General features: G+C 34.7%; 1 protein-coding gene across 5 annotated transcripts in view; it reads right to left on the bottom strand.

Moving 5' to 3' along the window:
- Window positions 1–275: 275 nt before the first annotated feature.
- The window catches only part of STAG2 (stromal antigen 2), a 133,100-nt gene continuing 114,976 nt past the window's right edge, over window positions 276–18,399 (bottom strand). For 3 of the 5 annotated variants that reach the window (XM_035008336.1, XM_035008333.1, XM_035008341.1), the window contains exons 29-34: window positions 14,638–14,861; window positions 11,577–11,766; window positions 11,376–11,486; window positions 8,212–8,338; window positions 7,006–7,083; window positions 2,175–2,198 (exon numbers count right to left, since the gene is read on the bottom strand). In XM_035008336.1, the coding sequence (XP_034864227.1) occupies window positions 2,175–2,198; window positions 7,006–7,083; window positions 8,212–8,338; window positions 11,376–11,486; window positions 11,577–11,766; window positions 14,638–14,861 (754 nt within the window). Of the gene's footprint in view, window positions 2,199–7,005; window positions 7,084–8,211; window positions 8,339–11,375; window positions 11,487–11,576; window positions 11,767–14,637; window positions 14,862–18,399 lie in introns of all 5 variants that reach the window. The other 2 variants (XM_035008327.1, XM_035008346.1) reach the window with 2 other exon arrangements.

Here is an 18,399-nt window from a genome sequence, read left to right as displayed (position 1 = left end):
GGAGGAATAGAGTATTTAACCCATACCAGACACAAATTGAAGTAATAATGGTTGCAGTTTTCTATTTTAAAGTAATAACCTAATTAGGGATTTAGTCTCATTTAAAAATACATATGATTTATTAAAAATATATAATGGCAATGTTTTCTATAAATTATCCCCACCCAAACATGGGGTGTTATGCTTACCACATAAAAGCTGTGGTAAGAGATATGTTTTCTAAAACATTCATAGCCACCCTCCTCCTTTAATTATAAAAGATAAAACATACAACATACTGTAGGTTTATTTTTATTCAAAAAGTTACTGTCTCAAGACATAAATACAAATCAGAAAACAGTACAATTAGGACAATAGAATGTGGAGGACAACAGGTTAGAGTAATATATAAAACATTTTTAGCTGGTTGAAAACAAAGCTGTAAGAACTGCTTTCACAAAGAAGTACTCCTTTCAAGAGTGAGAAAAAAAATCAACTTAGGTTTAAAATCATATATACAGTCCTCTCAGCAGTTCTAGTAAATGCAGTGGTGTGAAAAACAACATAGGCAGTACTTTTTTGCACATAACAATATTTGTAGATGGAAAATCTGTTAGACAAGTCTCGTTCCATTTGTTATTAACCATGATTTAATAAAACAATTGTATTGTATCATGATCTTTTAGCTAACCTATGGTTTTTGGCTACCACAGCCCAATGCTTGTTGACTTCTGACTCTAAGAACTGAAAGCCTTTTGGTATTCACCCATCTGAAGATATTCTTGTATTGCAAGCATATTAAGGCATGGAATGATTAAAATAATATACCTCAAGAACTGAGAGACGACTGACAAAAGATAGATATACATGTAATATAAGTTAATATTTTGTTTTAAACGATGTCTAGCTGCCTAAGCCTCGCAAAATGAGTTGATGTCAAAATGGCAAGTAGCCACTTTCTGTTTTAAACTAATTTATTTGTGAAAGGACATAAAATGAAGTTTAAAGCTTAGCTTTCAAAGAATATTATGGGTTATGAATTCTATTATCCCATCTAATTTACATACAGAGGAAATGTACTGTAACCTGTTAGAAGTATCTTTAACCTGAAGACTGCTTGCAAAGACAGATAGATAAAACAATATAAAATACAAATTTAAAAATCATTTTAAAGCATGAACACTCATGCTTTTCTATTTTTAAACATTGTTAAACTTTCAATATATTTCTGAAACCTCATAATTTTAAGTTGGAATTTAAAAGTAAGAAAAAACTAAACAAACTGCGCAATTATAAAATCAGCACCAATTTATATATATATATAATTTTATTTAAAATTTAGATCCCTATTCCCACACTCTAATAAGCTGTATAATTTTTGTTTAGAATTTTTCTGCAAACATACTACAATAAGCTTCTTTTATTTGGAGACAAAATACAGTGGCACTACTGGAAGGAATATCACAACATTACATTTTTATCTTAAAGGACAAGCAAACTTTCAGGGTTGATAATGGGATAAGCATGTTTGAGACTGGTTACCTTCTGGCAGTTCACTGCATCTGGATTATTTCTGAAAAGTATAGAGAAGCTCTTGGATTTTAAAAATATCTTAAAATACATTTTAGATGAAAAAATTGTAAAAGTTCTGCTTATAAGTTTACTTTTCTCCACAATTACAATATTTAAAAGAAAGCTTTGTTGATTGATGTTTTAAGCATTTAAATTTAGAATGCTAAAAACAATTCTATAATTTCAGGGCAGGGAAATAAACTCATCCTTAACTTTGTTTCTTGGATGTAAACAGAAATCCAGCAGAGGTCATCATTACTTAGTACACCCAGTAAATAAATGTGAGAGGATTCATGTCTGTACCAAATGCCTCTTTAGATTGTTATATTTTCTTTAAAAAAAGCATGAAATAATTGATTCAAAAGCCAACTAACAGCGCATAAATAAAATATTTACTTTCTAAGAAAAACTGTAGCTTATCATCAAATTGTTTACTTGTCCTTTACTTTTTTCAGGCAAACAAAACTGCCCCTCAATGCACTTGATCTTGGTAAGCATAAGCATGTCATATTCTCCTTAGAGAAAAATCTGTACAGATTTTCACTGTATCTACCACACTTTATTTAAAATTTCCTCTTCCACTTAGAAAATGACTTCACCACAGATTTAATTGAGTACTGGTATTAAAACATTGACACCCCAAGAACCTAATGAGAGAGAAGGGAAAAAAAATCTTGTTAAAATTGTCATTCATTTCTTTGTAAAATTTAACTGTGAATGTTACATTAATATTTGTTAACATGAAGTTTAATAATATGCTAATAAAACAACTCTGAAAAATTCCCCTCCCTTCAAATATATAATTCTAAAATTAAAATTACCATGAATATATAATGAAGTAACAACATCAGGCCTAATCAAGATGCTACTTACCTCACAAATATAACTAAGAGCAGGGACCATGTCTCATTTATATGTTTATTCACACCCCTGATGCCTAGATAATGCCCTGAACACAGCTACTCAACATCTGTTGAATGAACAAATGTGTGTGCTTCTTGACATATACTTCTGGCACAGGCTCAATGGAAAGAGCTTAAGAATATCTTGCAAACTTGGTCATTTGCCCTGTGGAGTGGGTATAGCTTTTAAAAAGGCATTTGAACATGTAGACCAAAAATATCCAAGAACAATACAAGTATGTAGAAAATTTAGAAAATCTAGCCTGAGTGAATAAAGAGAACTATAAATTTTAAGAAATTAAGTAAGGTGAAATCTGGGCAAAGTAACTTATACTGATGCCTTTTCATACCATTCCAGTTGGTAAAAGAAGGATAAAATCTAATTACCTGTCACTAACTAAAAAAAGTAAAAGCAAATGATGAATGGAGCAACTCCCCTTTGTTCATCAGACAAAAACAAGACAAAACTTTTAACTGTATATACTAAAAGTTAGGCTGTTCAATTAAAATTCCCGCACTTACTATAATTAAATAATATTTTAAAATACTATAATGAGCTAGTAAGAAATGATTTTAAAGCCAGAGGTAATGAGCTAAGATTGGGATTGCGAAGGGCTCTTATTTGTAAATGAGGTCTCATTTTTTTTTAATGTGTTTTATTTATTTATTCATGAGAGTCAGAGAGGGAGAAAGAGAGGCAGAGGCAGAGGGAGAAGCAGGCTCCCTGCCTAGCAGGGAGCCTGATGCGGGACTCGATCCCAGGACCCTGGGATCATGACCTGAGATGAAGGCAGACACTTAACCATCTGAGCCACCCAGGCGCCCCGAGGTCTCATTTTAACAAAAGTCACAGAACTCAGGAATTGTTCTGATCCGAAGGAAGTGAGTATTTTCAGACCAGGATCTATCTAATTACTTAATAATTCACTACAAGGAGGCTGCAAAGTGTTTGGAATCCCCGGTAATGAGAACAAAGAGGATTAATGTACCCCACTTCTTACCTGTCATTCACCAAAACTACCACCACTACTCACCCCTTGTTCTCCCCCACCTTCCAATAAAGGTCAGGGTTCTCCCTTTTTGGTTAGAGTCAGAGATCGGATGGTTAGAAAATATTTCCACCAAAGAAGCCTAGATGATGTTTAAAGGTCCCTTCTAGACATAATACTCTGTTAACTCTGGGCAAGGAAAGATCTGATGATGAATGAAAGGATAAAATCTTAGCTGGCAACTCTTCGTGTAGAGTGTGGCATGAAAATGAACTTTTCAGAGTGCCTAAGTAGAAATCACGTGAACAGTTTTTTTTTCTGTTTTGTACAGACTAGGTTATAAGTAGATTCTTCTACTAGAACATAAAATTAGCTCCATTAGACTAAACCCTTCTTTTACCAAGTTTATACTACAGATAATTCTAATATGAGAATCACAACAAAGAAGAATGGCATCAATGACACTCTTTTTGTGCTAACAAACTACACCTGCTTCTGGTGTTAACATTAATAAATGCTTAAGCATATACTTAAAAAGTATAAATAGCAAGCTTTAGTGTGTTGTGGCAATACTGGCCCAGTAGAAGCAGAAAGTGATGATTGGCACAAATAAACCAATATTGTTTCCAGATATAAAACTCACTAAAAACCATAAATCTGAATAAACACAATCTTGTGTATATGTAACCCAAAACTGAGCTGCTTAGTTTTTATACCACCACTTCTGAATCATGTGGCTATCGTGTTACAAAAGATATATTTAGATTTAGTAATAACTTAAAGCATCTATACTAGGATGTTTTGGGTTATTTCACTTAGAATTAGAGAATCTTAGAACTGGGTATAAAAGGATTTAAGTCCCAATTCTGCTATTGTTTTGATGACTCACTTATCACAGATTGAGTAAAAACATATGTAGGCTATTGTATAAAGGCAAACACAGATTTTTACATTTTAAAAATTTCCGTTATTCTATTTCTTAAGTTACTGTTGAGACAACAGGAGGTAATGTTTGATGTATATTTTAAAATAAACTAGTATTAACTTAAATATACATTAACCTAAACATATATATAAGTAAATATAAATATACATACATATATATATATGGTCAAAGAGTTCTAAAGATACCCAAACCTTGAAAGATCACTGGGCACTCAGTTATGTGACTGCTGCCATCATGTGGTAATACTATAAAACTACAGGAATAAATGCGTGTGTTCATTTTCCTAATTTTATTTTTTTTATTATGTTAATAGTAGAAGCAGCTAAACTACTATCATCTTAGTTGTAACATAACATTCAATGAACAGGAGAATGCCAAAAGATCTATAAATAACAAGTAATTATTAGGTCCCCATCTTTGGCCTCACTCAGATTGTATTTTCCCTAAATGTTGTCAAAAATATGCACACAATTTACACTGCTATTTCACTATTTTAGTAATCTGAAGAACACCTTTTTGCAAATCTAGTAAGTGACTAAGCAAACAAATGCCTAAAGTTTTCCTGACTTTAAGTGACCACATAAAAAATAAAAGAGATCTCTAACTGCCCTTATCAATTTTGACTACAGTTAATCATTTCAATTTCTAAATTACTTTTCTTGATGTTTCTTGTAAATGAGGTCTGATTTTAGTTCTGGAAAGTACAACAGCAGAGACAGCATGAGATTTTTAAATCAAAAGGAACTCAGATCAAATTACTACTCTGACACTAGAGTTGTAAAACTGAACAAGTCAATGAACCACTTCTTCAGTCCCAAGTGTGCTTGAGTGTAAAAGTGAGATCCTACCACCTTTCTCACAAGGTTGCTGAGAGGATCCAACTAAATCATGCCTAGCACAGCATCAGGCATATTAATCTCACAAATACTAGCTTCCATCCCTTTCATTTCAGAGATAGTCAAGGTGAACTAGAATACAAACTCCTGGAGGGCAGGGAAAGCATCAAACTTATTTTAGCACCAAATTCCAGCTCAATAAATGGTTGAATTAATGCATTTCATTATATCTGCTTGAAAAGATTCTTTTACTCCCCATCACAATCACGACCTTCATGGTTTTTTTTTTCAGGATGGCTTATCCAAAGATTCCTATACCTGCTGTTCTATGAAATGGTGTCTTCTGACTCAAATAATAATTTATGGAATAAATAATTAATAGAATATGTTGGTATGAGTTAGTCTGTCAAAATTTTTCCAAGAACTATCTGAAAGCAGATTATGAGGTGAGGAAGGGCAAGGAGAGAATAGCAGAAATTGGGGCATGGGAGGCAGGCCTCAGCCAATGGTCACCCGAGGTAGCAGGTGTTAGGAGGAAGGAGCACAAATGGGTAGACATTAAAAAATGAGATGGAAGGGGACTTAACTGGTTTATTCATTTGACAAAACTAAACACCTATTATGATAGGCAGAACTCAAAATGAATAAAATCATCACTACCTGGCATTCAGCTTATTGAGCGAAATGTAATAGCCTATTTCACTACACAGATCTGATAATTATCAAAATAAAAATGTACACAATGTGTTATGAGAGCCAAGAATAAAGCATCTATCTGGAAGGGTCAGCAAAAACTTCACAGGGAGTGTCATAACTATTAAAGGATGAATTCACTAGGAGGAAAAGGAAAGGGACAATTCTGGCAGAGAGAAAAGCTTATACAGAGTGATGGTGTCATGAAAGAGTTTAGTGTGTCTGAGAGGAACTGTAAGACTTGGCATGGATGGAGAGCAGGATGCATGTAAGGAAAAAGCCAAGGTTAAGTGGCAAAGGAGCAAGAACACAAAAAGTCGTTGTTCACCACGCTGAGAATCCAGTTTTTTCTTAATGGTAATGGGGGAAAAGTCAATGAAAGACCTAAAACTATGAGGGAGAGAACCAGATTTGCATTTTAGAAAGATGACCCCCAAAAGAGCTTTAAAGGAGTGCTGTGGCAGCGAGATCAGTCTGACAAAACTAAATGCCTATTATGCTAGGCTGAACTCAAAATGAATAAAATCATCACTGCCTGGCTACTGCAATAGGCCAAGTAAAAACTGAAGGTGATTTGTACTAAGGTATTGTCAGGGACAATATGGCAGCGGGGACAGACAGGAGAGGTACTTAAGAAACAGAACTGACAATACCTAATAATAACCAGTAATCTCAATTACCTTCTCTTTATTATGAAACCTTTATTCAAGTTCTATTTTTTATCATGTCTTCATATTATTATTATGATTTCTCCTTCATCCTATCCATCCATAAATGCCAAGGAAATCTTTCTGAAACATAATTCTGATCACACCACTCCCTCAAACTTAAGCCTACAGGAAAAGTCCAAATTCCCTAACATAACACTCAAGTCCCAATTGGCCAGGGATTCAAAGGCACTTTTAATCTGTTACCACCACTGAACCACTCCTCCCCTCCTCCTGAAATCCCTCCTGCCTGCCTCTTTTTCTCCTGTCCAATTGTTTTTATCCATTCTCAAAGTGCTGTCCCAGCTCTTCAATCTCAAGTTTAGGGATTGCCTGTACTTTTAATTTTGCAATCCTGGGGTACATTTAAATTGAACGTACTGATTCATCCATAATTGAAGCTGGATCAAAGAAATCAGGTTTCAGTTCTGTTCTTTCTCGTCTGTTCTTTGATGGTGGCTAAGGAAAAAAAAAGGGAAGAGAGTTAACAATTGCTAGATCTATAAACCAGAGAGCAGCTGAAAATATTAAAATTATTGTTAAGTGTTCATATGGCATATGTAATTGCAAGTGTACCTTACAATATTTTAAATACTGTATATTCAAACTACAGAATGCATAAAAATACAAAAGCAAAATCATTCACAGAAAATTATTCTGAAAGATAAAAACTAGAAAATTCATTTTTGTTTTACTTTAAAAATGCCATTCTCAAATCATTTTCCTTTAAAGGTGCCAAATTACACTATTCTGAAGAGAAGCCATATTTAATTATTTCTTCCTTTTAAGGAGAATACAGCACGGTACACTAAGAAGTAGAATCAGAAGACCCAGCTTATAGTAAATCTCAGCTTTACCGCTTCTTAGTTTTGTCTCCTTGGACATGCTAATTGTCTTAAGTTTCACTATCCTCAATCCTCCCAACCTACCTCACAAAGCTGAATGATACATGTGGCAAGATGAAATACATAGAAGCATTTTATGTATGATAAAGCCCTATTCATATATATATGATATTTAATATAGAAATTTGTCTCAATAGGGTAGTATCAAGTTACTAATGTATTGTTTACATAATGGCAAATAAATGGAAAACAAGGTGGATATGACACCTGGTATAATAGTAAGCAAAATGTATTCTTTAAATTGATATAGTCCTAGGGACGCCTGGGTGGCTCAGTCGGTTAAGCATCTGCCTTCGGCGCAGGTCATGATCCCAGGGTCCTGGGATCGAGTCCTGCATCGGGCTCCCTGCTCCGCGGGGAGCCTGCTTCTCCCTCTGCCTCTGTCTCTCTCTCTGTCTCTCATGAATAAATAAAGAAAATCTTTTAAAAAAATAAATAAATAAAATAAAATAAATTGATATAGTCCTAAATTAATCTTAAAATTTACCATCTTAAACTAAGAGTTAACACCCTCTTCAACCTCACCCTCTCCTCAATCCCTTCTCATAGACCAAAATACCTGGCAACTATTTATAATCTTTTTTCAAAACTTACTTTTCATGGCAGGTTATTTCCTCGAATTTCAACTTAATTTCCAAAGGATCTTCAATGAAAATTTGACAGAAATTACTAAGTTTCTTACCAAGTCTATATCCATGGTGTCGAAATCCATTCCTTCGTTAAGATCTTCAATCCTCCCTTCTGAGGACATCATAACATCTTCAACAATTGGCTCTTCATCATCTTCCATTAGGCTTGTACCACGCCGACTAGAGAAATATAAAACAAAGTCAAGATCTGAACCAATGTTGTGACTATTAATATACTGGCAGCAACTATGCAGCTCTCTATATTGAAGTGTAATGGAAAATGATGAAATTAAAGGTCAGGGAAAATGATTAGGCATTGATCATGTCATCAATGATGTCAAAACCCCAATGTTCACTTGTCTAAAAATGCTAAGGAGTTGTTTATTCTACATTACTTCAGTACATTTAGCTTGATAGTTCTGATACCCCATATAAAAGTTCAATGAGAATTTCCCACATGGGAACAGACGAGATACCTCAAATCCTTTTTGAAAGTAGGCAGGGTACAAATCAATAAACAAATATAAAACAGAGACCAAAGAAATGACATTTTCAGAATACATATATTTTCACTAATATATATTAGTTTTACCCATTATTCACTCATTCACTCAGTACCTAATTTGTACTAGGCACTCACTCACTCATTCATTCACACAGTGCCTACTATGTGCCAGGCTTCTTTTATGTCCTATGGATGCAAAATAAATAAATAAATAAATAAATAAATAAATAAATAAGTAAATAAGACAGGGTTCCTGCCCTCAAGGAGCTCACAATCTATTATGGGAAAACAGAGATAATTAATTTTAACAAAATGTGACAAATACCACAAGAGAAGTATGTATCAAAGTGCTATAAAAATTACTGAAAGAAGAGATTAATTCTGTTTCAGGAAGAAATGCGCAACATTTATGCTGAAACTTGGATTCTGTGTCCTATGAAACTCAAAACTAAAACATATGTAGAAAAGTAAAATAAAAACTTAAGACCAAAAATTCTGTATGTTATCACATTATTATAAGGCATAAACTCAAATTTCAAGTTCACAAATTAGCCGAGATCAGCATGAAGGAGTCAACATAATAGTGAAATTGAAGGTAACTAGTTGCCCAGTTTGGCCAATATTGCCTTCTTCTCTCATTCATTTAACAATTCCCACCACTACCAAAATAAATTATTTACTTATAATTCACACAACCCTATGTTGAGTTTTAAAAAATAATATAAAGATAGCAAGACACGATGTTTAATCCAGGCTACCTGGACAAATATGTTGACAGTGGTCCCTATTTTCTAAGAGTTCTGGACAGTAAATGATAATTTTACTATATTTGGTAGAGGCAACTATGAAGGAAGTACGTGTGCTTTGTGGACCATGTTACAGAAAACCTGAAATCCATTCTGTATCTCATTTGGAGTAGAAGATATGTGTGATATAAACTATAAAAATACAAAGAGGTAACTTGGAAGTATTTTCAGTTATAGAGCAGATACCACCATTACAGAAAAATCATTGTAAAACAAAAATATTTTAAAGTGTCAGGCAACAGACCACTTATAGCACAACAACCAAAAGAATTTTATGGTAATAATTATTTAAATGGAATTTTCTCTTATAGTCACCTGGGGAAGTTTATCCCTAATGGGAATTAAACTACAAACAAAAGAATAATGATAAATGGTACTGAGTAATGAGATGCTATGCAAGATCTTAGGGACTGGCAGAAAATTTTCAGGGGAGAGATAAGGCCCAAATGACTATATGGTAGAATTCCAGAATGGTTGAACTGGTGACTGGTTGGAAGCTAAGAAATTAGCTTGTTGAATTCGGCATGAAATAAAGATATATTACAGGGAATGTGGTCACAGAAACAGAGAAGAGGGAGCAGAACCAAGTCACAGTATGGATGATGACCATATTAGACAAGTTAGGATCAGAATCTATACATATAATAGAGTATACTTTATCTGTAGAGGTTCATAAGACCAGTATAGAAATAACTAAAGCAAATTTTAATAGATTACCATGCATGTGGTAAATGATCATTTCTTAAGAAAAACAGGTGAAATTCTTCTCATTTAAAAATCAACAAAATGAAACATAAATTTTAAAAAGATAACAATTACTATCTCCCAGTATTAAAACATATGCCACATTATGTTACAAATACAAAGCTTTCAAACTCAAAATTTAAATCATCAGAATATGTTCCCTTTTTTGTACCAATCATCTAAAAGACTGCTTTTCTGCCATCTCCAAAGCTAATAAAGATTCATAAAAGTCTCATACAGATTCCAGTAAAAAACAAAGTATTTAAAAGTTAAACTACAATTTTTTGCATTGGACATTTATTCATTCAATGAACATTTAACTTAGCACTTTTTATGTGCCAAGCACCAACAGGCAATGAAGTGGTCCCTGCCCTTGAGGAGCTCACAGTCTAGAGAAAGGGACAAATTCATAAACAAATAATTACAATACAATGTGGTAAGTGCTATAAGAAATATGAATATACATAGTGTTAATGGGAGCATAGATGACCACAGCTTCACTTAAGGTGACACCTGAGCTTATTCTTTTACAATGATTTTACCAGTTGCCAAGAAATGGGGATAGGATACTAAAATGTAGGCAGGGGGCCATACTTTGTAAGATCTTGCATGCCATGAGCTAAGGAGTTTGGACTTTATCCTGTAGGCAATGGGGGAGCCATGGGAAGGTTTAAGTCAAAGAGTTACATGACCAGATCTTTATTCTACAATAGTCACTTTTGATGGCAGTGTGAATGATGGAGTGGTGGTGTGGAGTGAGGGGAGGAGTTTGGTGAGAGGATAAATGGGAGATTTGAGGGAAGAAAACAAGTTAGAAAGTGAATACAATGGTTCAGATGAGGGATGAGGGCCTGAACTAAGCTGGGGAATCAATTAAGATGTAACAAAACTGGATTTTTAGCTATAATTCTGTGTACCAAAATAAACAAGGATTCAAATTTAAACTTTTCCAACAGATCAACCTAAGATTGGTCCTTTAGCTAACTAGTGAATATTTATCTTTGAAAGTTTTCTTCTGTTGGAAAGACCAAATTTTAGTTCCTTGATTATTTCAGCTTACTCTAGAGAGTCTGCTGAAATTTTTAGGCAAGGCACACATCAAAATATGTTAAAATGAATTAGTGAACTTCCTAGACTCAGACAATAAGGCACTCTCACTTACATGGCATGCTGAAGATTAGTTCGCAGTTTAACATAGCTCATTGCTGCTCTCTCCTGCTGTTGCCTTGCTTCCTCGTGTTGTCTTTGAGCTAACATCCATGTTACCTGCGTGCTTCAAGGAGAATTTTATTCTTCTTTTAACTTAACTTTTTTCTATGTAATTAATAAAGTTACAGTATAGAAAATGATCAAATGTACTTACTTATAATCAAGAGGAGTTTGATGATGTTCAGTCTGCATTGGATAGACACTCATGAAGCTATCCTCAGGTCGTAATCTTTTGGGCTCTCTCATAATCGTTGAGGTGAGTTGTGGTGTCTGCATCATAACTGGGGTGTGCAGTGTTTGTTCTCTGCTTAACCACATACTGTCACTACTACTGCTTTCTTCAGCTAAAAGAGAAAATTAATAGCAATAAAGTTCAGTCACTAATTTTGACTAACCAAATGTCTACTAAAACCCGTTCAGGTCAACAAACATCTGGTTGCTTTCCACATGCTAGTGCTTGAAACAGGGGGATACCAAGATATGTAAGGTGCAATCCCTGTCCTTGGAGACAAAGAAAATACAGGCAATGACAACACAGCGTGGTAGTGCTACAAGAGAGGGCAGCACAGGTGGAATGGAAGCAATGAAAAGGATCAGAGCAAACTACCCAAAAGTGACTTCTAATTAGAGTAGATACTGGGTAAAACCGTGACATTTTCCAGGCAGGGGGAAGAACATAAGCAAAAACACTGAGGCATGAAACCACAGTGACTGAACCATACTAATCTGCTGATATTCAGCAGTTTTTGACCTACAAAAATGGCAATTTCATATGGTTCAAACTAAGAGTTTGATACTCCTAGGGTAAGCGGCAAAAGGTAAGGCTAAATAAAGAGACAGGAATCAATTTACGTAAAGTCTCACAAGCTGTGCTAAGGTGACCGGAACATCTGCCGAAGGTTTTATGGAAGAGAAGCAATGTGAAAGTTACATGTTCTAGTCAAGGTATGGAGGTGGCAGTGTGGAAGGTGGACTGAAGAACATGAAGACTAGTGAGCAAACAGGCCAGTTAGGAGGCTAACTGTATAGCCCAGGTGAGTTAGAGGTGGAAACAGGAATGAATATAATGGAGGAATGATTCCTAGTGTATAGGATGCTCACCAACTCCAAGGGGAGCACAAATCCATATACGTATTAAGCACTGGACCAAAAACACCAGATTTCATACCTGCAAAAGCTATTTGTTTTCAAATCTGTAGTGCTGCCATGATTAATAAAAGACAAATTCACATGCAAGTGTTACTGAATTCATAGTAATTTTTTTGAATCCACTCATTTGGGAGGTGAAATTGATAGCACTCGATGACTGAATATGAGTTTGCAGGAAAACTCTTTTATTAGAAGATTACACATGTGCACACAGATGTGTTTTTAAGAAAAGAGTGGAAAGGAGAATGTACTAGTAGCTAATGCCCTAGTAACAGAGAGATTAGACATAAATTTCACAATCTGCAATATAATTACATCAGCCCTTAAGTTCTACTGTGTTTAGACTCCAATTCTGCCTTCAAAATTGCCCTGATTTGGCCAATCTATCAGCAGTCATCCCTCCTTCTTCTAACTTACTAACAAGCCAATTTCTATGGCTTTCTCCAAAAACCTAAACAGAAAGTATGGACTCTTTCTGTAAAAGCTGAACTATCTGGTTTGATAATCTATCTTCAAGATGTTGTATCAATACCAATTCATTTGTTCTCCATGTAGTCTAAGGAAAAAGAGAAATTTGATGGCCCAGCATAAATCTGTAACAATTAACTATTTGTTCAGATGAGAAAAACTTAACAGTGATGTGCAGGAAACATCATCTCTTAATCAGGTAACTTTTCGACTTAAATTTAAGGTTGTACCAGTTATGTTTATCCGTTTATATCACTGGACAAAAGATAGAACCATTAATCCACGGGACTATCAAGTATTGAACACTATATACCTGATGATGGCTGAAGAATTATGTGGCAATTAGAAAATACGGCCCCCAAATCTTTGACACTCCTCACATTAAGAGGTGGAGGATTGGGGAGCCTGGGTGGCTCAGTCGTTAAGCGTCTGCCTTCGGCTCAGGTCATGATCCCAGGGTCCTGGGATCAAGCCCAGAATTGGGCTCCCTGCTCAGCGGGAGGCCTGCTTCTGCCTCTCCCACTCCCCCTGCTTGTGTTCCCTCTCTCGCTGTGTCTCTCTCTGTCAAATAAATAAATAAAATCTTTAAAAAAAAAAAAAAAAAGAGGTGGAGGATTATGTCCCAAGCTGGGCCCTGATTGCTTGGTCAAGAGAATATGGTGGAAATTATGCTGTGCCAGTTTCTGGCCTTAAAAACCTGGCAGCTTCTACTTCCTGTCTCTTCAGACACTTGCTCTTGGAGCCCAGTCACATGCTGTGAGAAAGCCAAAAGCCACATGGAGAGGTCACATGTAGGTGTTCTGGCAGACAATCCAGCTAAAGCCCAAGGTGATAGCTAGCACCACATAAGTAAAGGTGCCTCCATATGATTCATCGCCAGCCTTTGAGTCTTCCTAGCTGAGACATCAGACATCATGTCCCTGAGATGTCTTACGTTTTGGGGTAGTCTGTTATTCAGCAGTAACTGGAACAAATTTTGGCAACTATGCTAATTTGTTTGGTTCCAAAGGAGAGTGAAAAAGTCCCCAGGCCCATTACGAACTAACCCTACAGTGCTAGGAGTTCAAGAGATTCAAACGTCATATTGCATTCATTCCTACTTGTAGGATTACACGCAGAAATCTTTCTATCAAGTTCTTCATGATAAATGACCTCTTCACAGAAATTCAAAAGTAAGAAACTCCTGAATCCATTGCTCCACACTTAAATTAGATAATCTGATCTCTTAAGTAACAATTAGCTCTAAATGCTGAGTCCATATCCCTATACATATACAGTATAGCATAGTGATTAAAAAGCAGAGGTTCCAGAGTGAGACTGCCTAGCCACTGAACAGCTGTGTGACCTTATGTAAGTTACTTAACCTCTCTGTGCTGGTTGTCTCATCTGAAAAATGAGGACGTACCTGAAGAATTAGGAGAACTGAGTTTATGTATATAAAATGCTTAAAACACTAAACTTACAACACATCACTGGACACATTGTGCAAGATATTATTTAACAACACATATCTCAAATTTAAAACTAAGGTGAACCTAATGACAATTCAATTGGTAAACATAAGGGGTAAATATTAAGAGAATGAACTATGTTCTTACTGAGTGCAAGTTGCATGCCTTCAACTACTTTCCGTTTTCCTGTAGATGGTTTTGATTTTTTACTCCGCACAGTTGACCCCCGACTGCTGATTCCACTAATGACTGACATGGTATCATCATCACCACCAGCTAGCAAAGAATTTCGGTAAGACATCAGAGGAAGCCACACATCTTCTCTTCGGAGTGACATCTGAAAGGTCATGAACTTTTCCAAGTAAACATACCTTAAAAAGAAGTAGAAACCATTAGCTCTGATACAGAAAACTACCATAGCTTTTTTTCCTCCTTTTTATTTATTCCTCCTAATAATCTTAATGCTTACATACCATATGGAACATTCAATGATTTTATTAGAATTAAACAAAAAGCATATAGTAACAACTAAAGGATGTTAGTGTTTTCTTTCCTAATATGTCTCTGTTCTATCCTAACTTTACAGGTCTTCTGCTAGAAGAACAAACCCAAGTCATTATTTCTGCAAAGAGGACTGATTTAAAATCATGCAATTTGGGTTCTAGTATCAGTTCCACCAACCCCTAGCTGTATTAAGCATGGGCACATTACTTCACAATTCAATCTCAGCTTCATCACTGACAAGGAATTTTGTATCTATCAAGATTCTTCATTAAATGAAACAATCCAGATCATTTCAGCTTAGTATTTGTCGAGCATCCACTATGTCACTATGTCCCTGGCACTGGGGATTGGTACAAAAATGAGTAAGATATGGCCTCTATCTGCAAAAAAGTTTCAGCCTGATGGAAGTCATACATTTACCCTTGGATGAAAGTATCACAAGGATTCTATCGCTTATATGTAATATAGCAATCAAAATTCAACTAACATTTGTGAGACTACTTATGTGTTAGGCATTTTTCTCTTGGGATCTTCAACTTTATTCTTATAATCCTATAAGGGAGATATTCTCCTTGTTTGACAGATGAGGAAGCAAAAGGTAAGAATGAGAAAGTAATATAATCATGATTCAAATCCCAGGTTTTTGACACTAAGAGTTCAGTGCTTTATTGTCTAAATTATGCTTCAAATACATGAATACAATTTTTGTCAACTGACTATAAAAAGTACAACCCAAATAATCTGCTGTCATAATAATGACTAATTCTAATCAATTCAGAATCAACAGTTTTGAACACCATTAAAGAGAAAGGATAGGAGGAATTAGCTATAAAGATACCGCTTGGTGTTAGCTCAGTATTTCTTAATTTTATTTCAGCCATACACAATAGTACAGTACTCCTCAAAGTGTGGACTATGAACTGGCTGTCAGTCTAAAAACTGTTACCAATCTGCGACAAGATATGGAGCTTGAGCCAAATTGTACTCACTGGGAGAAAGATTTACAAATATGTACCTACCACATAGCTTAACTGAACATTCCAGATAAGGAGCCCTCCCTGATGCTATTTCCCTTTGTCCTCTTCCCTGCCACAAAGGCTACTACTAACCTAAACTTACAACCCGACACATACTTTTATATTTTTAATATATTTTTTCCTCAAGTTTTGATTTAAATTCCAGTTACTTAACAGTGTAACATTAGTTTCAGGTTTAGAATTTAGGGATTCAACGCTTCCATACAACATCCAGTACTCATCACAACTAGTGCCCTCCTTAAGACCCATCACCTATTTAACCCATCCCCTCACCCATCTCCCCCTCAAATAACCATTAGTTTGTTCTCTATAGTTAAGAGTCTGTTTTTTGGTTTGCCTTTCTTTGTTTCCCCCTATTATTTGTTTGTTTTGTTTCTTAAATTCCACATGACTGAAATCATAATATACTTTTAATATATATTTGTCTGTAAACATTATAGAACAGTTTTATACTTTGCTTTTTGTACTGAACATTGTTTTAAAAATCTAACCATTTTTGGAAGAGTGGCATCAGCTAATGTTATGGTGTTAATCATTTTCCAATAAAGAAGTATATCAAATCAACATGTTGTACACCTTAAAATTACACAATGTTATATGTCAACTATATTCAGTAAACTTAGGGAAAAACTTTTAAAGATGAATGAGATCTGAGGATATAACAGGATTATAATTGATGGATGATGCTGTATTATTATAAGACAGTATAACTGAAATTTGCTAAAAGAGAACTTAAGTGTTCTCAAAAAAACAAAAACAAAACAAAAAAAACAACCCAGGGTAATATCTGAAGTTTTGAATGTGTTAATTAACTTGACCAGGGGGATCCTCTCACAATATATACACACATGAAATCATGTTGTACACTTTAAATATATTACAATTGTATTTGTCAATTATACCACAATAAAGCTGGACAAAATTTTTGAAGATTTTAAAAACAGAATAATCAATTTGGGTGTGTGAATCTTATTTCAATCCCAATTCAATCAAACAAGCTGTAGAAATGAAAGTCATTTATGACATGAGACTACGAGAAATTTGAAGAATGACTGGGTGTTTAATAAAATTAAAGAATTATATTTACTTTGAAAAAAACTAAACATTTTGATTGCTTATGATATTCCACTGTATAAAAATCTATTGATCTCATTTTCTAATTGATAGATGTTAAGTTGTTTTGAGCTTTCCTCTTTCCAAACAATGCAATGGTCAAATTCTTTTATGGTTCTCCATGTACGCACATGTAAGAGTTTCTCTAGGGTATCTACCTATGAATAGAATTACTGGATCATGAGATAGGGAGAATCTTAAACTTTACTAGACATTGCCAAATAGCTCCACAAAGTGGTCTTATACCAATTTGCAGTCACCAACATGGATAAAAGTTTCTTGCTCCACATCTTTGGCAATACTTCAGACTATCAAGACTTCTTAATTTTTGCTAATCTGCTAGGCGATAAATGGTTTTTCATTATTTTAATTTGTATTTCTCTGATTAATAGTGTTAATGTAATTCTTAATTGGGATAAATTTATATATAATGCATAAAATGCACAGAACGTTAAGAGTACAGCTGGATCATTTTGCAAATAAATGCAGTCATGTAACCCACACATCTATCAAGATAAAGAACATTCCTACAAAGTACCTTAAGTTCCTTTTCCCATTCATATCCACAACCCTAAAGTATCCACTATTGTGATTTCTATCACCAGGGATTAGTTTTGTCTGCTTTAGAATTTCACGTAAAATGTATACTGTCTTTAAATGCAAAATACTGGTAGACTTTCAGAAGAGGTACATATGAGTTATTCATATTCTTCTGCCCTTTTATACCTCAAAGAGGACAGTGAATTTTGAGAATTTAATTCCATTAGTTGGGCTCTCTTAGCAATAAGTCACCATTTTAGGAGACTACACTAGAAAAGTATTCTAAACTGGTCTGTTAGGATAGGACTAGTAGTTAAAGCAAAAAAAGATAAAAAGGAAACCTACTTTCCAGTGTAGTCACAGCTCAGCACATAGACTAAGATGCTCCTGGATGAATTACCAATATTATTGTCTGTTAAATGTTCCCTCCTTTGTTAGACTAAGTGAAGAATGCAGATGAGGATACATAAAGCATTCAAGTTACACCTCTAAAGCCACAACTACATTGGGAGGGGAACACACAGAATTAAAATGGAGTATTATGCATAAGACATAGTTATAATCCCTAAATTATAAATTTTCTGAAGTATAAAAGGTTTTTGTGCATTAATGTAAACCTAAATTCTAATCTGTGTGCAAAAAGGAGAAAAATCAAGTGTAACAATTCACCTTTAAGAATTTCAAAACAAAATTAAATAGAGTATTTTTAGCAAAT

This window comes from Mirounga leonina, unplaced genomic scaffold (assembly GCF_011800145.1).
Source record: "Mirounga leonina isolate KUSES-001 unplaced genomic scaffold, KU_Mleo_1.0 Mir_101664, whole genome shotgun sequence".
Taxonomy (NCBI): Eukaryota; Metazoa; Chordata; class Mammalia; order Carnivora; family Phocidae; genus Mirounga; species Mirounga leonina.
Note: the sequence above shows the minus strand (reverse complement) of the source record. Positions and strands in the feature narration are given on the sequence as shown.